Source organism: Achroia grisella, unplaced genomic scaffold, assembly GCF_030625045.1.
Source record: "Achroia grisella isolate CSIRO2021 unplaced genomic scaffold, CSIRO_AGI_Agris_v1 utg515, whole genome shotgun sequence".
Lineage (NCBI taxonomy): Eukaryota > Metazoa > Arthropoda > Insecta > Lepidoptera > Pyralidae > Achroia > Achroia grisella.
In genome coordinates this window covers 3,223,227-3,249,314 of record NW_026712908.1, presented here as the reverse complement: position 1 = coordinate 3,249,314, position 26,088 = coordinate 3,223,227, and the positions used below count along the sequence as shown (strand labels likewise).

Sequence of the window (26,088 nt, the reverse complement as noted above, 5' to 3'; positions counted from 1 at the left end):
CTGATGTTGCAAATATTTATAATTTCCGGCAGGGAACTTATTCACATTTTGTTATAATAAAATATTCATTATGCTTCCAACATACCTAACCTTTAAGCCCTTTGAATATTTCAAAGAAAATGTTTCTAAAACACACTAACCGCCACGGTCGTTTAGCGGTTTAGCACAGGGCCTTACTTACGACGCGGCGACGGTTGCGGGTTCAAATCTTACACAATACAAAATGTAGTAAGATTGTTTGTATCGGCCAGTTTGTATGTATTAAAAAAAGTAAGTATTTCTAACAGTTGCTCAGTATTCATAGTAAAGTTTTGCATACTTTAGGACTAGATGGATCTGTGGTCAACAGATCGTACACTCCGTAACTGTCATTATTATTATATAACATTGAATTACTAATGATATGGTTGACTGTTCGCCCGATTTACGTTTCTATAGATTCCGATTTATTAAAATAATCATATTTATCTAGACAGGTTATAGGCCCAATTTTGGGAACCATTATAAACCATCATAGAGACCGAGACATTGCAACATTACGTCATGGAGTTTAAGAAAGTGTGCAATACTTATGTAAAGGAAACATATTTCTTACATACTTAGCTTTAGTACTTAACATGAGCTTACATTAATTATCGTCAGTTAGCAAGGTGAACAGCGATCGACTACCTAACTACTATTATTATAAAGACGGAACTGCTAATTGAGTTACACTCTAATTCATAGAGTCGAAACTCCAGAATTTAAATAATACTATTTCAGTAATATTATTTATCAAATGGGTGGTCACACTGTCTAAAACACACTGACGGTCTCGGTGGTCTTGCGGTTTAAAACACCTGCCGCCGGTTCGATTCCTGTCAGGGTATAAATATTTGTATTCGTGAGTATGATTAGCTTTAGATTAGATTAACTTGGGACAAGATGGACTGTGTAAATTTTCCAGAGATATTATACTAATATATAATATTATTTTATTATAATTTATTGAATATTATACAATATTCCGTATTCAAAGTGTCGTAATTAAAAAAAAACAGATATCAATTTTGGTAATGGTAAACCATTTTTATGTCAACTAAATTATTATTACATATATTTATTTCATTACTTTATTTTCTTTATTAACAAGTATAGTCAATTGCAGTATACTCGTAAGACGTACCACAACTATTTACACAGTTATTTAAGTAAGTAAATACTGTATAAAGTAACAAAACGTGTTTATTCTCTTGTTATTGTACCTAGATCTAGTATTTACATAATGTCTCGTCTCTCCGACCGACGGTCGGGGACTTTACCATATAAGTATGTTATTTTCAATTAACTTCAAATATGTTGGTTTATAAGTAACATACGTTGTTGTACGTAGGTGGAGAGTATCGTTGGTGTAGCAATTTAGTACACAACTTTACTTCCGATGGTTGCGGGTTCGATTCTTCACATGATGCAAACATTTATATTATATTATTTTTTCATGAGAATGTGTATATGTTTGTATTGGTCTGCCTGTTTTCTACATATTTATATATTATGTATGTATTAACAAAAAAGATGTATCTTAATTCTTCTATTAGATTTTTAGTGCCCATAATATAAGTTCTGTTTAGCTTGAGACTATGGCGCTGTGTAAACTGTCTAAGTTAATATTATTATTTAGTAATAAACATATCTCTCTATATCTCTATAAGTTAATTCCTAGAGAAATTGGCCACGAAGGCCTATCCAACCTTACTTCAACATCATCCTCCATCCGTGAACGGTATATGCTGGCGGGGCGCCAGTGTATACTGTTAACGCATTCGGGTGCACAATTCCATATTCACCCATACAAAAAAGAACATGTCAAACTATATAAACACAACATTTTCTGCGAAAATTACATCAGAGCCGAGCTGTCCGTCGTTGAATAGAAAGTGGTATATTGCGTAATTTGGAAAATTATGCGTCTTCAACGCAGGTAGGTGCGTATACTATGACGACACGCCGACGCGGCCTGAATGGGGTCTGATTATACTTATCGTACGACCGCCGACGACCAATCGAACGGTTCAATTTCTAGACAGTACTTTCTATTATACAATCAAAACATTATTGCACTGTCTGAACAATTGTCATTGTACGCCGAGAGGCGAGAATGCTCTCGCTTTATTATTTAATCGATTTTTTTATACCTATAACATTCTAGTCTACCTATTATTAATACTTGAGTTTGATATTACCGTTGTAGATAGTCATAATAACATTCTTAGTATGACTAATATTTAAAAATGAGAAGAGTTGTTACACTGACAAGGTACAAATAAAATTTTATTGATAACTATTGATCTCTTTACAAAGTACGTAATATTGTTGGCTGCAGCTTGCTTTTACACTTCACCGAACGATAGGCGATCTGCAGATGGCACTCCAAACCAGCACAAGGACTTCAGTATCGAATGAAGGCTCTCTGCCAATAACTCCGGCCTTACGGATATGACTTTAATCTGAAGGCATCGCAAATCTAACTTAGGCTCAGACCGTCGTAATACAATCCCCGTTTAAATTGAATGGGGGATCAATCGGAGGGGAGCCTGGGGGCGCCAGAGTGAAGTGCCCGGTCTGTTGCGCCGGATGGTGTAGTTGAGGACGTTGTCTTCGTAGGTTAGGACGGTGTCGTGTGTCTGTGTGATTCAAGGTAGCGGCGGAATGTTTGGATCCATAAGGAGATTAGCTGCCGTTACAGGAACGTCAGGATCTCCCCTACTAAAGATTTACTCCGATCAATCCCGGGATATAATTAGCAATAAAGTGCGGTTCTCTTCTAAACGGTTCGTAAACACCTGTTTATTTAGAAGTTTGTGCGTACGCGGAAAACACATTATAACATATATATCACCAAAATTACACTGATATACGAATGACATATTATGGTGATTCATACCGGATATTTAGCGGATCAGTCAAATTACGAGAAATATATGTTAAATCAACATTTTTATTACAACAGTTATTTTGATGATCATTAGTTGTTCGCATTAACACCGTTTTGTGGACCCTTTACTAGTTAAGATAGAAAATAGATGACGTCACTATGTCTAGTTAGATAAAAAAGTATTAATTAAAATATCAAAAGCGATTTGTCGCTCTACTCCGGATACAAACCCGGCGCAATCCCTATATTTAGTGTTCAATGGAAAACTAACTGACATTATAATATAATAATAATAATATCTCTGAACAATTCACACATCGTCACCTAGTCCCAAGCTAAGTAGAGCTTGCGTTATACCCACTAGACAACTGATATAAATACTTAGATACGTTCTTTACAGATCTATACAAACAATCATACTCATGAACACAAAATATTTGCACATATCGACGAATTGACCACTTTAACTAGCGACCATCGGTAATAGAAATAGTCTAGGACCCATAAAACAAGCTCTCCTTAGTTTCGGACTAGATGGCTCTGTGTGACCTTGTCCTGTGTCATTTTATTACTATTATTTTCAAACAGTACACTTATCAATGTCAGTAGGTACAGTTCTATATTGTTATGGAATTTAGCAAAAATGTAATTATAGTGGAATATTTTTACGAACAGATAAAAACTTGTACTTGATTGTCATGTATTGTGAATTTCAATTAACACCGTCATGGAATTAGCCCGAAATAACTACAATCATTTAAATAAGATTAAAAACCACAAATGTTTACGTAAAAGAAAACATAATACACCGTTTTTAATTATAGTATAATTTATTGACGACCACAGAATGTAAATATTGATTAGTAGTGAGGTAAATAATTACCTAGTCGCTAATGACATCTATTTTCAAAATAGATATACTACGACTTCTATACCAATATAAAACTAAAGCACCTATAAAACTATTACAAATTATATCACATTGGACCCTGGCGGGCGCAGCAAGCTATAATGAGATACAGTGGCTTTAACAGACTGTAAAAGTATATTCCGCAGTTTATCACAAGATAACTAACTTACTTCTTATTATTTTTGAGGAGTTACTATATACACTATATATATGCCCGTATATTGACAACTTTGATGGCATTCAATACAATTGCTCATTATTATTGTTAAATCTAAAATATTGCACTTATATGTTTAGTAGTAGGTATAGTACTTATAGAGTACAAGATCTCCTTACACTCGTTCTAGATGCCACTATAAATATATCTACGTTATGTGTCGAGATCGACATATTATAACAATAATTGTTTCCGCTCTGGTAACGTCACATCTATATAAATAAATAATATTATTATTGTCCGTTTGTAATTTATGAAATCAACAGCTTTTCACTAAACTAATGAAATTATATAGTTACGTTAATAATATCAAATATAAATTAAAAAACATTTTGACTGTCTCTCTATTCTCTAATATCTGAAAAGAAAACCGATTTTGTTGAGACTTTTACTCGGGTAGCTAATGTTAGAAGGAGTAACTTAGGCTACTTTTACTTTACAAATTATATTTATTTTAATTCCACGCAAACAAAGTCGCGGGTGAGAGCTAGTAACACATAATAACTGTGGTATTGCAATAAGTCGCCTGCCGCGTGGGCTAGACACACTAAGTACATAATACAAGTAACTGGTATACGTAATCCAGGATGCGTATGTGTAAATCCGTCCTGCGCAAGAGTTCTATTTAAAGATCTTTCTAGATTACGTACGACACTATTTACAGTAAGTACACTTTAAAGGAACTTTAAAAGAGGATTGTTAGTAATGTGAACCAATAATGCTACTGCTACCATGTCAGGTTGACCTCCATATGGTTCCCTCTGGACACCACCGTGATAACTTTATGGTGAATTTATTACCTCATGCTCGTCTTATCATCCTCCACTAATGCCCTGTCAGCGTAAACTGTTAGTGCAGGCGGGTGCACCATTCCATTATCATCCTTAAGAAATTTTTATGTCCCTGAACTACGTGTCATGGCACAGTCCTTTACAACCCCAACTTTCGCAAAAACTAACGTGAGTTCATATTTACCCATATACATATCGTTACTCGGATGGATCTCGGATGGAGTAGTCACAAGCATTACCTATTGCATCAAATCTTGCTAATACAAAACTAATTGTGCTAAAGAAACCGATATAAAAAAAAAATTCGTGAGACGGCGGTAACCTGGCCCCTGACGCATTAAATACAAACATACCAAGGCAAATGATATCTCATACCACAGTCACAGAAATACAATAGAAAAAGAGAAACTCCACTTTGAACTCTGCTGAAAAATTAATAATATAGCTAGGCTTCGGGTTTGCGCAGTTTGGTCGCCGAACAGTCAGCACTAGGCTTCCGAGCTGTGTCCAAACTCCCTCCAATGCCTGATGATGCTTTGTTTAGAAACGAAACACGTGGGGCAACGTGGGATATATAAAAGTACTTCACATAAGCCTACGGGCTAATCATTATAGAAAGAATCATTGTATATACTATATAAGATAGGTACAGTAAGAGCCCGTTTAAAGCAATTTGATTTAGCGCTACTTTAGGGGATTCGGAACATGACGTAAAGACGTTAAGGAAATAGTTCAAGAAACAGCAGCTAGTCTTTCTAATAATGAGCTCAAGGAATTAACTGAGCAAGAAGAAAATAAAAATATTTCTAGTAGTGATTCCGAAGAAAAGAAAGACAGATAGCCTCGTTTAACGGTAGAATTTGGGATGTATCCCCCGCGTGAAATGGGATGTTAATTTAGAATAAAAAGTTAAATAATACAAATAATTAATACAATACGTAATCTTATTCCTCAACAACACTTATGTTAATTGCAATTGACACTAAAGACCTCACATCATGTTATTTTTTATGTAGCATATAATATTACCTCTCTTGTAAGTGACAAATAAGTTGTAATAAATTAAACATTTTTTTTTATGTTTTTGCCTTTTTATAACAATGCTAAAACAGCGAACATGTCACTGTATTGTTACTATTATTATAGACAATTGTATTTTAAAAAAAATATTGAATTATTAGCATTGACGTAAGTTTGCGCGTCTAAAGAGCGCACTGTGTGGTTACATAACTATACTTCTTTAAGTAGTATATTTAATATTTATATATTTTGATTATTGATTTATTTTTGATTATATTTGTTTAATATTTTGACATATATTTGCCTGAAACAACGGTTTATAAAATTAATGAATAATAAATAACAAATCCTTAAATACTTTCTTATGAATAAGAGGGACGTAGCATACCATCCTAAGATTAGATTGGTTATAAGGGAAGTTTCTTAAAACAAGAGAACATCCTGGTGCTAGCAAAACAGTTCCATAATCAAGAACGCTCCTTAAAAGGCCATTGTTTGCTAGTTTTATACAAAATGGATGCAAAAAAAGTAATCTTTTTTTTATCGGAATGTAACAATTAGCATAGAAAATTTGAAATAATACTATAAACCGAAATCCTTGGCAATAGCAAGCTAATATTCGCTTCTTATGGGGTTAACACAATCCAATGCCCTTCGGTGGCATTACAATGGATTGGATTAATCGTATTATAGTATGTTATTCTTTTAAGTCTTATTTTATACTTCGATAAAAAGACGCGTAAATATTTAGTCTTCGATCAAATTACTTGGCTCTAGTAAATTGAGCATGACTGTGACCGAAAAAGAAATCACGTTTCGCAAACATTCCCTTTAGGTACAGTTCGAGACGGTTCGATCCCCGAGCATAATAATTTATAGAGACTGTAACCTATTTTTGTGATCAGAATCTCAATCCCGACCTGGGGTAGTAATATCGGCCGATATTGCTCTGTGCAGCGGATATAACTCAGATTTTGTGGATCCGCCCAAATATAATGAATTTAGGTCCGGATGCCTGGCGCGTTGGATTCTATGTATTCGATATTTGGGCAAGTCAACTCAAACTCAAAAGAACTTGTTCATTTATTACCTACATTTTGCCACTTGTGTATATCAGTAGGTATTCATATTATTTTTTAACCTTACTTCAGGTGACTCTTGTAGATAACACTTTTAAAAATATTATCACAATTACTGGAGCTCATTTACTATACTATATAAATATTTAAGATTATTTATCTAAAAGCATTTCTTTTAAATTAATTATAATTATTACATTGAACTGTGATCCGGTAATTACGATTTTGTTTGTTAAACTGTTCCATTAAATATTATTATTTATAGTAAAGGTTGCACAGTGGTCGACATTCGATCATAATTAATTTAAAATTGAGTAAGATTATAGACAAATTATATTAAAGACATACAATATTAATCTATTCTCTATTTGACCACAAGAAGGCACTCCAAACCCGCGAAAAGACTTTGGAGTTGTAGAAGACCAAATCCTGCCTGGCGGGTGCGGTATACTGGTAAATATCGATTGCCATCTCAAATGAAAGCCAAAGTCGTATCCACTTTAGTCTGAATAAAGTTGTGTATAAGTTAATGCTAACATATGGAGATTCTCCCTGCGTAAAACATAAGGGAACGCAAATAGTAGTGATCCAGTAAATCATCTCTATAAAACTTACAACTATGCTATATTTTACTTTTGTTGATGTTTCAATTACATTTTTACCTTGACTTTGTCTTATCGTTAACAAAGATATATGAGATAGAACGAGATAGCAACGCCCAGTATCTTGGTTTTTCTCATGTATCCTGTAGCAATGGATATATTTGTTTGCTACTTGTCTGTGACTAGTAATACGATTTCTAAATGGGTCATCATTTATCCCTATGAGTGCATTATATACTAGATCATTAATTAAATTCAGAATAGCATGTACTTCCTAAAAAGTTCATGCGTCTAAATATACCTATAATAATATAAAATGGATGTACAATAAAAGAACAAGACCCAAGAACATTGGAGATCATGCTCGTGTGTAATAAAAAAGAAAGAAAAGATTAAAGACTATTTTCTTCTAAAACCGTAAAAAAAAATGCACAAAATTAAATGTCGCTAACAATTAAATAAAATGACACTTAACAGCAACAATAACAATAAAATAAAACATAAATTTACACCGTCGACTAAAATATCCGTATTACCTCATTATTTACATACTGTAAAAAACACCAGTCATATATATACATATGTATTTTACATATAAGTCGGGGTAAATACAGAGTAAGACTTTTTATAGTAAATATAGCATATATTTGTTAGGACGACTGTGTTATACACGATACTAAAATATTTGTTTGCTCACAAAATATTTATTAACTACGTAAGCCCCGCGGTTTCGCCAGCTTTTTAATATAATGAATATGGCGGCCATCACATCATCCGTCCTGACCCACTGCAACCGTGTACCGATGCACGGTATAATTCTCCTGTACGATTACTTACTTCTTTCGATAAAGCGCTCGTTTCTTTTTTTACTCACTTCCTAAAGATTATTTATTTTTATTTATTTACTTTCTATAATTGTGCTGGCCGCTGCCCCCGGGAGTCGAAAGGCGCGTCGGCAGGCACCGAGTCGCTGGTACGCCCGGACGTCAATCTATCCTCCTCGAGGTGAGAGAGTGCCCTTTTCAAAGCACTCCCTACCTGAAGGGCCTCAATCAACGCCGCGGGCGCGTTGCGGGTGAAGGACCAGGTGCCTCTTTATAGGCACCACGATGATTCGTCCTGAGAAGGACGTTTACACGATGCTGATGCGACGGTGACACGATGCGATGACACGATGCGTGAAAAGGGTTGTGACGACTATGCTTGACGATGGCGATGATGGACGGGCAGTAAATGAGAAAACGGTTCTTGTGGTTCAGAATGCAGAGGCGAGGAGAATTTCTTCAGTAGTTGATGTCGCTATTCAGAGGTTGAATTCGCTCTTCAGAGATCTATTTCGCTATTCTGAGGTCAGATTCGCTATGATTTGTAGCGCTTTTGGACGCTACTTATATACGATTTTTGGCTACTAGCCAGCGGACCCTTGGCCGCCCTATTCTCCTCACCCCTTTATATAATTTTTATTATATTTTATCAATCTTATAATTTATGCTTACAATTTGTGCATCAAACGACAATATCATCTTTAATTTACATTTCTATTATGATGTGTGCGCTGCGTGACGTGCGGTTTAGGAATAATTCGCGATTTCGCGGATCGCGCCTTTTATATGACCTCGCTCCCCTTCCCCCTCATATATATATAGCGCGGGAGAGCGAGGTCGCGCGTCAGTCGAACGAATGCTGCCGCGCAACGCACATTACAATTATTATTACATATCTACAAATGATTACATAATGATACTTTAAAAAGATCCCTTTTATAGTTTATGCCTATGTATTTTAGGATCTATTTCTTATACTATATTCTATTCTGTTCCTATTTATTTTCAGGGGATTGAAACCACAACCATTATAATCATTTATTTGTCATCTTATCCTATATATCCAAGCATTTTCGTAAATAATAACATAAAGTACTTAAATCTCTATAAACTTATCCCTATCAAATCTACTATTCTTAAGGTGTTACTATGTAACAATTGTACTATGTATAAATTTGCGATATCTAATCGACTTATTTCTACAATCTATGACTATACATAATCTTTAAGCGGTGGTCCGGAACATTATTCTCCCGCCGCTGCAGCGGTCGTCGAGGGCGCTGCAGGAGCCTTGTCTGGTTCCGGAACCCGCTCTTCACTATCAGCAACTCCCGTTGGCAGGACCACGAGTCGTTTGGTTGGCCTCCTCAGCACGCCATTCTTGGTCTGGATGTCGGCCACTCGGATGACGCCGTCTGGGCCGGGAAACACTGCTATTACCCTCCCGCGCGGCCATGTGTTGCGCGGGAGATTAGTCGACGATCAGGACTAAGTCCCCGATGCGCAGAGGTTGCCCCGTGCCGCGGGGCTCCCGCCGGTGTTGAAGTTCCGGTAGGTACTCCCGGAGCCATCGGCTCCAGAAGTGGTCTGCTAGCCGTTGCGCTCTCTTCCAGTGACTCCGGCTATCGATATCGGTGTCTTCAAAACTTCCCGGAGTTTGCACTTTGCCCGAACCACCCAGTAGAAAGTGGTTAGGCGTGATGGCTTCCTCGTCGTCCGGGTCAGTTGACACATGTGTGAGCGGACGGCTATTCACGGTATATTCCGCCTCACACAGCAGTGTGACTAATGTTTCTTCCGAAGGGTGCCGCTCATGCAGTGTGGCGGCTAATGCTGTTTTCACGGAGCGGACGAGACGTTCCCACGCTCCTCCCATGAATGGTGCGCTGGGGCTGATGAACCGCCAGCGTATACGATGATTAGCCGCGTCTTCGCGACTTGCTTCTATGGCGGCGCGACGTAGCTCTGCGTCTGCGCCGTGGAAATTGTCGGACCAGATCTCGGTTGGCTTCCCTCGTCGGGCCATCATCCGCCTGAGTGCGGATATTGCGGAGTCTGTGGACAATGAAGTGGTTAACTCTAAATGTACTGCTCGCGTTGTCAAGCATGTGAACAACGCGACGTAGCGTTTGTGGTGTTGTCGCCCCACGGTGACACTAAGAGGCCCGAAGAAGTCCACGCCTGTGTATGTGAATGGCCTCTGGTGATGGGCGAGTCGGCTGACTGGATGGTCGCCGGTGGGCGGGATCGATGCTGTCGCTCGTCGTAGTCGGCACAGTTGACATCGCTTGACGATGCTGCGAATTGTCGGTCTTGCTCGAAGTATCCAATAATGCTGTCGAGCTTCGTTCATCACCAACTCGACTCCGGCGTGGTGATGTGTTCTATGCACCCAGTCCAGGTACAACTGGGTATATCGATGATTCCCATCCAGGACTATCGGTTTTTTCATGCTGTCTGTAACATCGACGACTGCTGCTATTCTTGATTTCAACTTGATGTAACCGTCTTCTTCGATCACCGCTAGTGGTTTCAGTCGGCTATTGTTATCGACTGTCCCTTTACCGCGGAGTGTTTCTATTTCGTTCTTGAACGATTCTTGTTGCGCGGCCCGTATCCACAATTGTTCCGCGCGTCGTATATATTCCGCAGTTAACTTGACGAAATTTCTTTCTTCACTATTGTCGAACCTCGGCGCTGTCTGTACTATTTTGCGAGCCGTCTTCTTATTCCACGCCGGGTCCTTCTCTATATTGCGCGCTGTGCGCCTATAATGTACCGCGTTTTGTGAGGCGGTGTTTTTTCTATTTTCGACTGCTTCGCGTAACCGGTCGATGAACTGCAACACGCGTGCTGTGGCTCGTAGCAGTCGCAGCCATGACGTGAAGCGTGTGATGTCCGGGAGTACGACGCTGTCTGTTGTGTTGCTATCGCCTGTGTATACCATGTGCGTGCGTTCTTCTCCGGTGTCTGTTGTTATGCCACCAGGCTCATCTTGCCCGGGCCAGTCTTCCTGCGGCTTGTATAGGAACTGGGGTCCGGTGAACCATCGGTGTTCCGTGTCGAAATCTGTGGGCACTCCTCGAGTTGCGTCATCGGCCACGTTGTGACGCGTAGGTACCCATTTCCATTCGTTCGCTTTCGTTTCTTCTTCTATTTCCGCGACTCTATGCGCCACGAATGGTTTGAATGTGCGTGGACCAGCCCTTAACCACGCTAATACTGTTCTTGAATCGCTCCAGAAGTATCGACGGTCCGGTTTAATCTGGTATTCTTCTGTAGCCGTGCGTGCTAACCGGCAACCCAGGACAGCGGCTTGCAACTCGAGTCTTGGTATAGATACTATCTTCAGAGGTGAAACTCGCGCCTTGGCTATGGCGAGTGTCACGTGAATGTTGCCGTCCTTGTCTTGCACTCTCCAATACACGGCGGCGGCGTAGGCGTTCTCGCTTGCGTCTACGAATGTGTGCAGTTCCCTGGATGACGCGCTGCTCAGCTCCGGATGACATCGTGGCACGTTGATATGGCGTACATTGACTAAGTGCTGTGTCCACTTCGTCCAGTCTTCGGCTAACTTCTCAGGTAATTTCTCGTCCCAGCCGATGCCGATTCGCCATGTTTCTTGTAAGATACCTTTCGCTTGCACGGTGACGGGTGATGCTAATCCTAGTGGGTCGAAGAGAGACAGACCGTCCGGAGCTTCTCTTCGTCGGTGTAACTATCTCTTGCGGAATTAGGGCCATATTTAAGTTGAAGCCCAATGTGTCCGTGGCGGGCCTCCAAGGCCTAATATTTTCTCTTCTTTGTCGGCTCTATCTATGGAGACGGTCTTATCTTCTATTCTTGTGCTGTTGTATTTTTCTTGTAGTTGCGGGCTGTTCGATGTCCACTTCCTTAAGTGGAATTTTGCTTTCCTATGTACGGTGTCAACTTCATGGGTGATTTTCATAGCTTCTTCCTCCGTTTGGAAACTGAAGGTAATCATCCATATAGTGGTTATGGATAATTGCGTCGGCTGCTCTTGGATATTGTTCCTTGTGTTGTTCTGCGTTGTGGTTCTTGATGTACAAAGCGATGCATGATAAGATCACTGCTTTCATTCTATATTCGCGGGGTGGTCCCTCCCGCCGGTGTTGTCGCCACAGGAACCGCAGGACATCTCTATCTTCTTCGTTGATTTCTATTCGTAGAAACATTTCTTCTATATCTGCGGCGACGGCTATTGGATGTTGTCTGAATCGCATTAACACCCCTGGTAACGATTGAAGTAAGTCCGGACCGGTCAGCAGATGATCGTTGAGTGACGTCCCCCTGGCGCGAGCGGCTGCATCGAAGACTGGACGAACTTTCCCCGGCTTAGCTGGATGAAGCACGGGAATAAGATACCAGGTGCGGGCGTCCGATGGGATAGGAGCGCTATTTGTCGCTCGTATTCTTCTTTCAGCTGTGGATTCCTATCTATTTTCTTCTCTGTGCTGTACAGCCTGTTGAGCGCCGCATCGTAGTTGTTCGGCAACTCGACTTTATCTGTTTTCCACAGTAGCGATGTACTATATCCCCCATCTGGCAGAGCGCGAGTCTTCTTCTGTAGTATCTGTAGTGCTCGCTCTTGAGGGTCGGCGCGTGTCTTTCTTGGCAGCACGCCTAGTGATTCTATAGAGAAATATCTTCTTAATTCCTCTTCTATTCTATCCTCGGCCCCCTCACGTATATGATATACATGGTGGACTTGATGGCCGAGACTGCGAGTGGACGCTCCATGCAGCACCCACCCGAGCGGAGTTTTCGATGCGACTGGTTGTGACGAGGATCCTCGGCGAACTTCTATGGCCAGTAACAGTTCCCAATTGTCTTGGCCGATGAGGATCGTTGGTGTGGCGTCGTGGTAACACAGTATCTTCTTGATGCCAGCCAGGTGTTGACATCGTCGGATATCCCTTTCTTCTATTTGTTGTTTGGCGAGTTTGAGTCCCTTCATTGTCCTGGCGGAGATCTCATACTCCTCTTCTGGTCCGCATAACGTTAGAGTTACGCGTCTCGAGCTATTTGTTCGAACCGTTGCGCCGGCCAGTGCTTCTATTTTCAATGGTTCTGTCGGCCCCTCCGCGCCGACTCTTGTGGCTAAAATATAGATCCATCGTCGAGGAGGGCGAAAGTGTCGATGCTGGCCCGCGGTCCGACTATTTTCACCGGCAGTATTTTGAGATAACTGCGCGGCGATGTGAGCGAGACGCCTGTCGATACTGTTGCTGTCTCTGTCTTCTGTGTCTCGCTCCTTGCCCTGTAGTGCAACAATTTGAGATGCATACGTGGACAGTCATCTATTCCGCAAGTTCGTCTTGCAGTTATGTGTCTGTGTTCGATATTGTATGGAAACACAGATGTTTGATTTCCCAACGCCCGTAGCTATTTTCTTTCTTGAATTTTTCACACTGTTGCGCCGCCGTGTGCGAATTTGATTTGCACACGGGATATATAATGCTTGCTATCTTCATGGGTTCGGCGCTTACGCTATATAATTTCAGCTTCTATCTTCACGAAGTTGTAGTACTGTATACGTCTTCGTGGGCTTGCTGCTGGCAGTAAACATACCACCTATGTCGAATGTTCGGCGGTAGTTTTTCTATCCACTTCCGGGTTGTATAGGAAGTTGATCTTCTTCAACGTCTTCAATGACACGATGCTATTCTTGACGGCTTAGAATTCCCCCGGTGTGTTTCGGTGGTGGAAGACTCCGCAGCTTTGCTATTTCGACTTCTGCTATGTTGTTCGGTCGACCGAAGGTGAGCTCCAACTCGTGCATGATCTCTTCGGCCGGCGTGTTTGCTATTAGGAGGCTCTTCATTGCTGACCTAGCCTATCTCCGGAATATCCAGGCGACGGCGTTAGAATTCTTCGTATGCCTTATCTGTATGCGCCCCGTAGAACGGTGTGAGTTCCCCTCTATACTGTGCTGCTAGGGGACCCGACGTTGACGCTTGTGGGTGCGGCGCGACGGCCGCTAGCGACGATGTAGTCGCCCTGACGATTTCGGTTACTGCGGACCAACTTGAATGGTGTCTGTGGGTGCCAATCGTTGGTGAGTTTCTAGTCAGTCAGGCCGGTGTGGGCCTCTTCGGTGGATTCGGTGGTGCTTCTGGTGGAGGCGGTGGTGGCTCGGACTGCTGCTCGAGCCATTCGACGACCCTATTGTGGCCGTCTTGCGATGCTGGTTCCGACGGTTCTTCGTCTTCTTCTCCGAAGGCTTCCAGTCGGGCTAGCTTGGCCTCCGCCAACTGTAATCGATAGCGAATGACCTCTTCTCCGATAGCGATTTGTTTCTGTCTCTCCTTTTCTCTATCGGAGAGCTGTGATCGCGCCGTTGTTTGTTGAACGACGGTTTCTTCGACGTCTTGTGTCCCTTGTGGCGACCTCGGCGGTATACATTTTTCCCTCCGCGGTGGGTAATCATGCTCTTCTGTCTTCTCCTCTTGCATATTCTTTCCGGGCATCATTTTGTCTTCTTTCTTCTTGATTCGATTCGGCAGGCACCGAGTCGCTGGTACGCCCGGACGTCAATCTATCCTCCTCGAGGTGAGAGAGTGCCCTTTTCAAAGCACTCCCTACCTGAAGGGCCTCAATCAACGCCGCGGGCGCGTTGCGGGTGAAGGACCAGGTGCCTCTTTATAGGCACCACGATGATTCGTCCTGAGAAGGACGTTTACACGATGTTGATGCGACGGTGACACGATGCGATGACACGATGCGTGTAAAGGGTTGTGACGTCTATGCTTGTCGATGGCGATGATGGACGGGCAGTAAATGAGAAAACGGTTCTTGTGGTTCAGAATGCATAGGCGATGAGATTTTCTTCAGTTGTTGATGTCGCTATTCAGAGGTTGAATTCGCTCTTCAGAGATCTATTTCGCTATTCTGAGGTCAGATTCGCTATGAATTGTAGCGCTTTTGGACGCTACTTATATACGATTTTTTGCTACTAGCCAGCGGACCCTTGATTCTCCTCATTTATACAATTTTTATTATATTTTATCAATCTTATAATTTATGCTTACAATTTGTGCATCAAACGACAATATCATCTTTAATTTACATTTCTATTATGATGTGTGCGCTGCGTGACGTGCGGTTTAGGAATAATTCGCGATTTCGCGGATCGCGCCTTTATATGACTTCATATATATATAGCGCGGGAGAGCGAGGTCGCGCGTCAGTCGAACGAATGCTGCCGCGCAACGCACATTACAATTATTATTACATATCTACAAATGATTACATAATGATACTTTAAAAGATCCCTTTTATAGTTTATGCCTATGTATTTTAGGATCTATTTTTTATACTATATTCTATTCTGTTTCTATTTATTTTCAGGGGATTGAAACCACAACCATTATAATCATTTATTTGTCATCTTATCCTATATATCCAAGCATTTTCGTAAATAATAACATAAAGTACTTAAATCTCTATAAACTTATCCCTATCAAATCTACTATTCTTAAGGTGTTACTATGTAACAATTGTACTATGTATAAATTTGCTATATCTAATCGAACTTATTTCTACAATCTATGACTATACATAATCTTTAAGCGGTGGTCCGAATATTGGAATATAAATTTATATTTCTTTAAATCCGACTGCTAGTGTCAGATATTGTAGCGTTCAAGCCAACAAAAAAGCTTTATATATTAGTAGAGATATGCCCAACCGTATTCCTGATTACTAAGGTATTGAGTAACTTCATATAGCCAAGAAAACAAACAGGAAGCGACAGAAAATTTCTTCTCGTTTCAATCAGATTCCATATTCGACGTCTATTTTTTTTCTGATGTTAGAAAATATGGCTCTGACGGCCTCGGTAGTCTAGCGGTTTAGCACAGCGCTTTACTTCCAATGATCGCGGGTTCGATTCCTTCACGGTGGAAACATTTGTATTCATGAGTTCATACTCATTTTTGATTGATTATATTGATCTGGGTGATTTCAATGTGGGTATATTGTATATATAAAAAAGTATATAAGTATAATATTTATATCAGATATACACAAGCTCTGCTTAGTTTGAGACTAGATGGCGCTGTGTTAATTTTCCCTGGATATTATTATTCCTACACACGGTAACAGATGCGGATGGGGATGAAGTCAGTCAGGTTCGTTAGCTCATCGTGATGAATTTACATTTACCCCGATGGTTCCCACGGGAGACCCGTGGGAACCACCTAACTATACATCGTTAACAATCTTCTTCCCCACTCTTCTTCTTATTCGATACGCTCTTTACAGAACGGTCGGCCATTATGTAGTGGAGTGAGAGACAGATGTCATCCGCCTACGACAGATGTCATGCGGTACACTCTTAGAGTGGTCTGCATCACATTTGACATTTATCTTCCCCACTAGATATATCATCATCTATATAAAAATCCCAGTCGGTCACGTTCTTCTATAATAGCGGATTATGTATAATACCAGCTTTGTATAACAAGTCCACAGGTCAATTTGATGTAATTGTCACCATTACCACGTTATACACAGCGCGAGTGACCTCAGTACCATATATTATTTAAAGGAACTGCGCATTTTCCTTAAACTTATTAGAATCTGCATAGAATCATATAAATATTATTATAATCATAATTCCCATTATTCAATCAATAGTATCTAAAACCATTACAAATTTCTGATCTATATCATTAATAGCTTTAAAATATAGAGTACTAGCTGACCCACGCAACTTCGTCTACATTACACTTACTTGACATTTATCATTATATTTCGCCCAATTTACATAAAGTCTTTTTAAATTATAGTCTATATATTATTCTATGATGTATATGCTATATTACTGTAAAGTTTCAACTAAATCTGTTTAGTACTTTTTGCGTGAAAGAGTAACAAACATTAATCCATCCATACTCAAAAACTTTCGCGTTTGTAATATTAGTAAGATATATTAGTACCGATTACTTTTTTAAATGGGGTTACCCTAAAAAAGTACTATTTAAAAGTGCTTAAGTATATTTAGATAAAGATTATAACTATTGTATTTAAAATTAAGACTAGACCGTTATTTGTGTTAATGTGGCGAACATCGCCATTAGAAACCCACCCGTCGTTAAATTAGTTTTTTTACATTACACGGCTGCCATCGTTATTTCACGGTGTCGTGATGTTGCCTATAGCACTCCTATAAGTGAGACGAAAATAATAATCTACTTATTTCAAATCCGGCAAGCCGTTTTAGTTACAGATAGTGTCATAGATTCGAATATAAATGTATATAGGTACAATATTAACACGTATAATATTTACGAATAATTATAATATTTATACATTACTGTTATTACCTATGATATATTATAATGTACTTTGTCATATAAGGGTGTTAAATATTTGATTGTATTTTGGATAAAACATTTTTTTACACTGTACAACATAGCTCCTTTCCTTAAGTAGACGCGTAAACAATATAAGTATGTACTATTATTATATCCGTTCACATAAAAGTATAATATATTCGATTTTCAAATTATTTATTATACCAATAGGTATATCTACTTATTTACATCTCTAAATATTGACTCTTTTTTTATTTAAACAATTGGGTAAAAAATTAATTCATTTTAACTTAAAAGTTACATCGCTAAATATAGATTGTTTTGACCGTGACCGCCAGTCTGAGACTTCAATCAATACAGGCTGAGATCAAGTAACCATTTAGAGAGACGACCCACCCGTGCACGTCCGCAAACCGCACCGTCTTGAGCCTTGGCCTCGTCTCATGGTCAAATATTTAAAAAAAAATAAACATTCATAATATGTAAAACCCATACAAAAAGGAAATCCATTTCCAGTGACTTCCTTAAAATTGTTTTTGTTGTATAATAGATGTTGTTTTAAATAAATACAAATTAATGTGACCTCTGCGTTTCTAAATCATTTAATAGATTGTGATAAATTCTTAGGGCCTTCTAAACAGCAGACACTGAGGTTTCTACAGGCGTCGTCAAGCCCTCAAGAGGTTTTCCTTTGACATAAAACTTATTACTTTGTTATGTTACTAGCTTTTACCCAAGGCTTCTCTCGCTTTGTGTAAAAAATATTTGTTTTATTTTAATAAGAAGTATCCTATCATAGTATTCATTTTAATATCGCCAAGAACATGTGTACAAAATGTCATGATGATCGGTTCAGTATTGTTACGTGAAAGAGTAACAAACATCCCTACTTTCACATTTATAATATTAATAATAGCTACTCGCCCCGGTTTCGCACGGGTGTACATGTATTATATATATAAACCTTCCTCATGAATCACTCTATCTAAACCGCATCAAAATCCGTTGCGTACTTTTATAGATTTAAGTATACATAGGGACGGACAGACAGCAGACGCGACTTTGTTTTATACTATGTAATGATTAAGGATTAAGGATAAGGATATTTTGCGCAATGAACATAGAAAAATAATCTAACATTATAGAACCAAACAACATTACATTATATGATATTACAACGCATGGCGAGTAGACCTAGAATACCTAGAGTATAGATTAAAATAAGCATGTTTATAAATATGTAATCGCAGTTACAGTTTTCGCTTTATTTTCCGCGTTTATGTGTAGTTCATTCTCGTAATAGGCAGGAAGTAAAAATACATAGTTTGCTTCCAGCAAATTGAGGAAACATATTTTTGTTTGATTGTAGTACAATATAGATTACTACGAGTAGTGATCCGCCTGCCTCGGCCGGGTGCAAATAACTTCGTAGGTTTTGTATATATATATGTATATTTATATATTAGTAACTCTAGCTGTCGTCCGTTTTATTTACGATGAAATATCCAAGTCCGGATTCGTGATTATATTTATCTTTACGTCAAATTTCATTCAGCTGATATTAACAACCACGTTGAGTCGTGAAAATGTAAAAATAAACAGACAGACGGTAAGACAAACTTTCGCATTTATAACATTAGGAAGGACTAAATATAGAACAGAGAAGAATACTGAAACTATCTATAAATGTTTAAACTTTTTTCATAACAAAATTTTCACCCTTTTAACGTCAACTCCTATTTTTAATAGCGATATTAATATTTTAATAATTTTCTACTCTCGGAGGTAGATAACTGATTAATTTACATGGCAATATAACGTTTCTTGTTGGGTCAGTTAGAATATCTTATAAAATAAGCTGCTTGGCAGCAGAAATAGGTCAAACCGAGGCACCCACGCAGGCGATTCTGTAGAAAATTAAATTCTCTAAACAATTTTTGTTATTTAAATTAATATTTTAATGGTACAGAGGCATCATTTTCGCATCAGAGATCTTGCCTACAGTTACACAAATAATAATAAATTAATTAGCATCTCGTAGATGAGAGGCGTAGCCTACTTTACATAATAAAATACAATGTATAATAACATCAGTACTATATACAGAAAGAATATTTTTTATCTACATTTGTTGTTGTACAACAAAAGAATAAATATTGGTCTTGATTTTTTTCTAGACCAGTTTTTATCAAAGAGATACAGGCCGTACTTCTCGCGGGCCGGGTTGCGGTATGCTATTATAGTTATGTAGCTATTTTATATATATATATATCTAAATAAAATTGCAAATTTTCAGCTAAATTAATTTAAATATTAATATCCACTACTACTATAAAATGTTAAAGACAAATATAATTATTTTTTATGCTTTTACACCTTAACCTTCATCATGAAATTTTGCATATCCTACTTTTTAGAATGACATAAGCAGGGTCACCAAATTTAAAACATTTTGGCCTCGTAAGAATATTAATGAATCTCGTATATTACCTGAATTTGGCTCTCTAACCTCATACATATCTTGACGAACTTCCGTGTATCGTACTAATGGTTGACCTCCACGCGGTTCCCCCTGAAAACCAACGTGAGAAATTCCTAGTGAATTTCCCACGATGGACTAACTGACCTGACCTCATGCTCATCTTATAATCTTTCACTGGTGCGCCACCAGCGTAAACCGTTAACACAGGCGGGTGTACCATTCCACTATTATCGATAAAAAATCTATAACAATGGGAATTAAGCGTTAGCGCAGGCGGGGGTGCACATATCATCCATAAAAAAAACTAACAATGGAAATTTACATGTTAAACGTCACAATTTCGTGTAAACTATTCAGCTATTCGGTTGGAAAGGACGGCGTGAATGGACCTTGCGTATGAATGAAACGGCTCAATGAGTGACGTGCGGCCGACAACGTAAAGCTTAGAAAACCCGAGAAACTTTGAATGGATGCCAAGAATGTTTATATAATTTCATTTATGGAGCACTTGGCATACCAACATTAACATTTGGGTTATTTTATAGACGGCATCGGGGGACAAATTAATAGATAAGTATACCGTTCGGACATGGACTCTTCATACATTGTTATATTAACTAACAACCAGCCTCGGCTTTGTACAACTCAACCAATTATACACGTGAACTTTCCTCGGAAATCACACTGTTAACGAATGAGAAATAATAGTAGAATAGATGCAGAATTGAAATGTTTATTCTCCTTATTTGTATATACTATTAAACAATATTTTAAAGAGTGACGCGAGCATATTGCATAGTGGTCTACAGTGAAATTATTGATTTTGGCCTAGACTTCAAAAAATCTAATAATTAATTAGATTTTTTCCAAGTGCCGGCTCTTCGAGCCTTTGTCTTCCCGAGATATACATAGTGATTTAAAATAAAATGAGATTTATTATCTGTTATAGTCTGCAAGATTACGTTAATTCATAAAATGAATGATAAGTATTGATAAGTAATTCTGTAGCAAGCATAATTTGTAACTGGCAGCCAATAAATGTATGTGTTACCATGGTAACCAAAACAAATCAATCAAACAAATCAATACAAATTTTATTGACTCTACTTTAAGAAACATTTCAAAACCAACCAACCATTCAAAAAGATCCTCATTATAATAATTTAATATATTGAAATCATACAAATTCAATTCGTTCTATTACTAGTTGATACAAGCAGTCAGTTAGTAACAGAGAACTACTGATATAGTCTTCACAATTTCTGATGTCTACATACAGTAAAAATATTCGTTATTTACTTTGTGTAATGTAACTATTATGTAATATGTAATATTTCAACTACATTTTTTTTGTGTTTAAATATTTATAAACTTTTGTACATTCTAAGTATCTATTACTATGTTTATTTGTCGTGAAAACGTGATCTTACATATATTATTCAATTGTACAAAAATATCACGAAAAACATTACCAGTAAAGAAAAGACGATAAGCACAGATTTAGTAATTCCATAGTATTCTTATTTTACACCGCAGTTTCCGCATGAAATTTGTAGCACACGTGTTATTCTTATCTATAAGCTATATATTACTGCAGTTTCATCAAAATCCGTTCAGTAGTTTTTGCGTGAAAGAGTAACAAACATCCATACTCATCACTTTCGCGTTTATAATATTAGTAAAATAGGCATCTATAATGAGAATCTAAAACTAAGCAGTTTAGTTTATCAATTAACTTTTTTATAATACTAATATTATTTGAAATAAGGTTCATTTCTTTCATACAAAGCATACATAAAAAAAAATACATAATACATAAAAAGTACATTCTTAACATAGGTGTAACTTTTCCGCCCCAATGATGACGGCTTAACAAAACTGCTCTGCGGTATTTATTGATAAAAATAAAAAGGTTTATATATTCCACAGCAGGTTCCGAGATAAACGAGCATCTGAGCAAACTAACGTCATGGAAAAATCAATGTACCTTTACCTACGACCAACAATAACTTTACAAATAAAATCTTTACCAATGTTTGTTGTTAAGCCGGCTACTCTAGAGCTATGTGCGTCACAGTTCATAAAAAAACGTATCGACTATACGAAAACCGGCTCGGTGCAAATGGGATTACATCAAGTAAATGTTGGAAAATACAGAAATTATTACAATTCTGTTATGTTATCACTATCTATACTATCATTGTATGTATATACGTGGAACAAAAACTTTGTACCGCTTTCTAAGATATTTGCGCAGACGGAAGAGTATGAAATTTCGCACCCTTATAGTTTATATTTTAATCATTATTCATAAGAAATCATTAAATGTAATATTGTATTTGTTTGTTTGAATGACTAAAACTGAACGGCTAAACGGATATTCCTGAGATTTTATATACGGTGTTACGGAGACGAACATAGGCTAACTTTTGTCCCAAAAAGTAATCTAGAACAGGTTGAAATAGGGAGAAATTTATACATGCGAAGCCGCGGGTAACGGCTAGTGTGTATACATATAGTATAACATTTTCATGTTTATTTATTTATTAATATCCTCCAACACAACATTCGCACGAACTGGGGCCGTATGCTTAATTGCCAGCATCGTGGTATAAAAAAAACTTATATTTTTCAGCGAATCAAAACTTAACTAGCGTGTACAATTAAGCTAGAATACATTACATTGCGTACATAGTTATACATTATGGGATCAATATGAACAGATACGTCAGCGGCGCCGATCAGTCTAATATCATTTGAAAAGTACGGTTTGCATATAAAATATTTTGTTAGTTGCAACCCTTTCATTTTAACAACCTCGGCGCGTAGAATCGTTCTAATTTTTTTGTGATGACACTGTACGTGATGTTTCTATGCATTACTACTGTGATAATAGTACGTCTTTTATCATCAGAACATCAAATACGTGACTTTCTTTAAACATTTCAAGACATGTCCACAGTATCTAAGAATTAATTATACAAATATAAAAATAAAGACATTGTTGGGAATTAAACTTGCGTTCATATTATTTATTTTATTGTGAGATAAGTCAAATTATAAAAAGTAATAAATATATAAAACAAAGTATAGTATTGGCAACAGATTCTTAAGAATATTGTAAAATTGAGATTGGATTGTTTTATGAATAAGGCAGAGTGTTGGTTTTGTAGAAACCGGTATAATAATAAAAAAACGAGTAGTGTTTGTGCATTAAATAATAAACATTGTACTCATAGTGTCGCGGACCAAAGCTAGTTTTTGGCATCCCTGACTGATTGTCTGTTGAAATCATTCTCCAGGTGTAAATATGGTTTTAACCTATTAAAACCGCAATTGCTGTAATCTTCCTAAAATATTTATTTACAATTACAATTGAATTTTATTTACTTACAATTTATTTACAATTCTATTGAAACACAAAACAACCTATTCCGAGCACCAAACGTACGATTTTGCGGTGTCATCTAATATATCCTAAATTCTTACTAATCTGATTATCCGTTCTGTCTCTATTCAGAGACATTGCGTCTCACCTCACCCAAGCACGATAGTAATACTTTTAATCGAAATGTTGCCGTAAATATTTACGTTCCGCTCTACTCAACTTAATCTATTATTATAATTCCAATTTGATAATGAAATTTTTGAAATAATTTCTGAAATTTCATTATAATTCTAATGTCTTGCACATTTTTCTCTCTTGATGATTTTAGGACTTTTTTTACGTTATGTGTAATTCTTAAACAAAATTATTTAACGCAAATCTGCCCAGTATAAAACGTTGATATTAGTTATCTTATTCAATGGACAAAATTTTATCGAGTATAATTAGTTGTAGACAATTTTCATAGTATCACGTTTTGTATGGAGCGAGGCCTGGGACGTGCAGTCTTAAATGTTATAGTCATAAAAACTTTGTAGGTTACATATAAACGCACGCATAACAGCCCAAATGAGAGGCTACATGCGGAGAATAGAGTCCATATTACATTACATTACATGTAAACTAGTTCCTCACCTGGGTACACAGATGGAATGGTAGATACCATGGTTCCGGAGCACATGGATGAATTCTGGCAACGTCCGGCAAGCGCCCATGATGCTGAAGGCAGCCAGCGCGGTATTCCATATTAGAAGAGTGCGTCGGAGTTCAAACCTGGAAACAAGATATAACAGAACATAAATACATAGTTTACTAATATGTATTATAAACGCGAAAGTTCTGTATATGGATGGATGTTTGTTACTTATTCAACTACTGAACGGATTTTGATGAAACTTTACAGTAACACATGCAGTTTATACATGAGATTAACACATAGTCTATAATTTAATCTGCTAGTATATATATGTAAACAGATTATCTAACCAAGTTCATTTCCGTATACATTAGCAACACAGCAAAACAATTTTGTGAGGGGCGAACGAACTGGTTTGACGACCTTATGTTAACTTAAAATAATCTATAACATACATAATGTAATTTTTAATCTGTTTTCATTAATAAAAAAAATATTAATAAATTAGAAATGTCAATTATAAAATAACCTCGTCTGTGTATTCTATTTATAAACTAGTATTGAATATGAAAGTATGAATCAAATCAAATAAAAAATAATTTACCTTTGTAGGACATTGGTTTCCTACAAAAGTAAATTATTTTATGTTGTTTGCACCGTGCTAGAAATCGAATCGCGACCATCGGAAGTAAAGCGGTGTGCCAAACCGCTAGACCACCGAGGCCGTCGTACGATTTACGAGTACCTATTCATATAGTATAAAATGGGAGAAATTACTACCAAATAATGAGTGATGAATCAAAATATTGAAAGTCTCGTGTCTAAATATAGAATCAAATCAAATCTTTCCTTTAAGATATTGGTATAGATCTTAAATTTAATTCAAATTTATTCATCTGTACAACAGTGGCTTTTCCTAAAGAATCACACCTAACGTAGTCAGGAGTATGAATGTTTAAAAACATTAATATTTGTAAACGCAATGATAAACAAACATAGCGTTGTGTTTCTATAGCTAGTGCATATATAAGTAACTGTATTTATTGTGTAAACGATCAATGGTGTACTAGACGGTAACATTTACATAAAAAAGTCGCAACTTATTGACTGTAAATCTTAATAATATTATAAACGCGAAAGTTTGTAAGTATGCATGGATATTTGTTACTCTATCAAGCAAAAACTACTAAACGGATTTTGATAAAACTTTACAGTAATATAACTTATACATCAGAATAACATATAGACTACAAATTTCATGCGGATGAAACTGAGGGTACAGCTAGTATATAAAAATCTATATTTAATTGCAAACAAGTTTTTTGCGTTGGTTAATAAAGGAAATATAGATAAAAGTATTTTTATTAATAAGTACTTAAACATTTTATTCTATCAGTTTTTTTTCGGACTACTCTAATGCTGTTGGCCTTTACAGCTTCTCTGGACGTCAGGGGGCGAGTGCAGATGGCACTCCAAACCTAATAGAGCGGCTGAAGTCCAACTCTGGTCTGACGGATACGACTTTAGCCTGAGGGCACCATTGGGGCACGAACCTCGGCTCAGGCCATCGTAATATCGATCCCCGTTTGAATTGAACGGGGGATCGATTGGAGGGGCGCCCGGGGGCGCCGGTTCTATCAGTTGTCTAGTACCGAAAGTTACAAGCTCTACTTAATTTAGTTGTAGATAGCGCTGTGTGAAATGTTTATAGTACTTTTTGTTTATATTAATTATTATCTAATTACATTAAATTTAATTATTATACTGATAAATATATAATATGCCTGTATGTCACATAGGTCAGTTTTCATTAACAAAAGTTTGTTTTATATTCGTTTTAATAATAGTTTGTAATTAATTAATAATATCTTATAACTGATAACCTA

The 26,088-nt window shown here is 37.4% G+C and overlaps 1 protein-coding gene across 1 annotated transcript in view; it reads right to left on the bottom strand.

The window, feature by feature from the left end:
* The window catches only part of LOC131846999 (elongation of very long chain fatty acids protein 6), a 54,404-nt gene that overhangs the window by 8,714 nt on the left and 19,602 nt on the right, over positions 1-26,088 (bottom strand). Inside the window, exon 2 of the mRNA XM_059196431.1 lies at positions 24,202-24,339. Within this exon, the coding sequence (XP_059052414.1) occupies positions 24,202-24,339 (138 nt within the window). The remainder of the gene's footprint in view (positions 1-24,201; positions 24,340-26,088) is intronic.